At 37.3% G+C, this 3,001-nt stretch overlaps 1 protein-coding gene across 1 annotated transcript; it reads left to right on the top strand.

Annotated features, from left to right (window-relative positions):
* The first annotated feature begins 2,100 nt into the window (after positions 1–2,100).
* Positions 2,101–2,574, top strand: LOC143584323 (protein argonaute 2-like). Its single transcript, XM_077066405.1, has one exon. It carries the CDS (start codon positions 2,101–2,103, stop codon positions 2,572–2,574), a length of 474 nt encoding a protein of 157 aa, XP_076922520.1.
* Positions 2,575–3,001: the final 427 nt, after the last annotated feature.

The raw sequence follows: 3,001 nt of genomic DNA, 5'->3' as shown, positions 1-3,001 counted from the left end.
CTGAGGAACCAGTTGATCTTTGCGCAGACGTACCTCTAAGGTGTGTCTTGCGGGTCCAACTGGGCTTTGCGAGGACCTACCTCTTCAGTCACGAAAATATTAGGTGAGGTTATGTTATGTGATGTTAATTAGCCTCTCCATATATTTATATACACCCAAGGGGGAATCCTTGATTAGCAAGAAAGGATAATTTGGTCCATCAACAATTACCTAGCTAATATAATTATAAGGTATAATTAATATTTTGATCTAATTATTATATAAATGATAATGATGGCCATATATAAATATACATATCCATATATTTATTCTTACAATTTGGGATTGCTTATTTAAACTATTTATTAACTTATTATATAAGTTTAAAATGTGTTATTTTGCTACTTCTTTTTGAGGAAGAACATGACTTTTTGGGAAATTAGGGGACTTAGTTGATAGAATTAACTTTTTGCACGAGTATATGGTTTTAAATAAGCCAATCCTAGTCAATTTCCCATAAACCGTTAAAACTTATGAGAATTACGAAAGTGCCCATTTTCATCTCTTAAGTAAAAGTTTTGTCCAAAAATATTTTAGTTCCCAACATGTCTATAGTAATAAGGCCATACCTATCTTATTCTTGTTGTCAAACAACTTTTTCTTGACCACTTAAAACATAACATTTGCAATACTTCCAAAATTTGCTCCATAAGTTTACCTTCATTGTTCTTTTCTCATTCATCTCTTTTTTCTCTTTCTCTCCTTTACCTCTAGATGATGGTACGAACACAAAAAACCATTCTCCTTGTTCATTATTTCAATTTGAGATCCTCTCTCAAACTACATCAATAATTTTCTATTTGCTGTGTGTTTCATATTAGTGCTCTAAATTTCAAATAACAACCAGTGTTGTAAAAGACGGATTCAAGACTGACTAGTCGATCCTCTCAAACTATTATCAATAAATTGGGTCATGAAGCAGCACATAAGCTAAAACAATTGTCTCTTGCTGCACCAGAAATTAGGAGGGAGCAGATCCTCCGCATGGTTCGTGATGAGTATGAATTAGGCACACATGGGTATGTAACTTCTTTATCAACATTATATGTTGCTTTTAGTCCATGAGTGTTTTGGATTGCCATTGTGTTTGCGGTTCTAATATTATTGTTTCACATTTGCAGTGCAAAGGTGTTTCAAAACATTAAGATGAGTGTTAGTATGGACATGACACATGTTGACGGTCGTGTGCTAGCATGACCTACACTGAAACTTGGTGATTAAGTAGCACGGGAACGGGTACAGGACCAGGAAACGGGGACGTTATGGGTACAGGAAACGGCAAAAATCAAAAATCCAAGATACGGGTACAGCAAGGGTACGACCCAAAAAAATAAAAATAAACTCAAAAATAGATTTAAACAAAGTCCAAAAAATATTTTTTTTTTAAAAAATACAGTATAGAGATCTGCTCACGATTTTGATATTATGGAGTATGAGAAGATATATCATATAATATGGACGGTTTGTTTGCTTTTTTTATGGCGTCAAACTAAACTCAAATGTCTCCTGTTATACTTAATTTATAAACCTATTTTAGGAATTTGAAAAATTAATTAAAAGCCCTAAAATTTCAAGGAAATGTTTCGGAAACATCTATGATGCCGTACCCAAGCCCGAAAACTTATAACATCCCGTCCCCGATTTTTAGAAGCGGCCGGGAAACGTTTCGGCGGCGTTTCCCCGACAACCCGTCCCCACGCCGTCCCGGGACGGGGACTCCACTCTGTTTCGCGATTCCGTGCTTCCTAGCTTGGTGAAACCAACATTGTAAAAGATGACAAGATTATTACAAAAAAAATTGTAACCGCAAAATCACTTGAGAGGTAGGGACTGGTTGATATTACTGAAGGGCGTGAGAATCAGATCGACCACCAAGTCTTCATCAGAAAACTGAAGAACCTGAAACTTGGTGAAACAAAAAGCCTGCCAGGAGGAGATTGCTGACTTCAGGAGTCTGTGCTTGGGCCTGATCAATAAGTATGATGAAGTCAACGGAGTCAAACCGGCCTATATCGTCGTGTTTCGTGATGTTGTGGGCGATGAGCAATTTAACTGTATAAGATGGTGCTGGACAGAGAATTGATTGGTATGAAGAAAGCCATTTGCACCAAAGAGTACAGTCCGTTTTTCACGGTTGTTGTGGCGCAAAAAGGACACGCGACCCGCTTATTTTTGGATAAAAGGTCCGGGAACGTGCCACCGGGAACCATTGTGGACACTGACATAGTCCATCCGACTAATCCTGATTTCTACCTTTGCAGCCATTTGTGGGACATTGGAACGAGTAGGCCTGTACATTACACGGTTATTTCGGACGGGAACGGGTTCCTACCCGATGAGATGCAGAAGGTGGTGTACCACTTGTGCTACGCTTCTGTGCGTGGCACCAATATGTTATCATTGGTCCCACCTGTGTTGCGGATCTTGTGGCGTATAGGGGTTAGATGCTTCAAGAGTTGGAAAGGGGTTCGGGTTTTGGCGACCTTAATGAAGATGTTAAGGACTCCAAGTTCTTCATTTAAGCTGGGATGGTGAGAAATAACGATTGAGTGAGTATATATATATGTAGATCATCATCAGGGATGACTAAGAACTAGAGGTTTATTTGTTTTCATTCATTGTCAATGAATAAATCACTTTGAGAAGGACACGGTTGTTTATTGCCAAGATTGAATCTTAGACATGATTGAAATGAGAGGATATAATTCACGACTCCAAATTTGTTGAGAATGAACAAATGATACTCCCTCCGTCCTATTATAAGTGTCCTAATTTGACTTTTCAAGTCTTTCTTTTGCAACCTTGACCGTAAATATTTTTGTTTGTGTCATATAATACTTGATGAAAATTATATCAATGTAAAATAAATTTAAAACCCAATCTATTCATATATTTTACATCAAGTATTATATAACACAAACAAAAAATATTGTCGGTCAAAGTTAATCAAGGAAGACTTGAA

The sequence above is a fragment of the Bidens hawaiensis genome, unplaced genomic scaffold, assembly GCF_021521415.1.
Source record: "Bidens hawaiensis isolate Kalapana, Puna unplaced genomic scaffold, B.hawaiensis_p1.1 tig00032912_1, whole genome shotgun sequence".
NCBI classification, from domain to species: domain Eukaryota; kingdom Viridiplantae; phylum Streptophyta; class Magnoliopsida; order Asterales; family Asteraceae; genus Bidens; species Bidens hawaiensis.
Note: the sequence above shows the minus strand (reverse complement) of the source record. Positions and strands in the feature narration are given on the sequence as shown.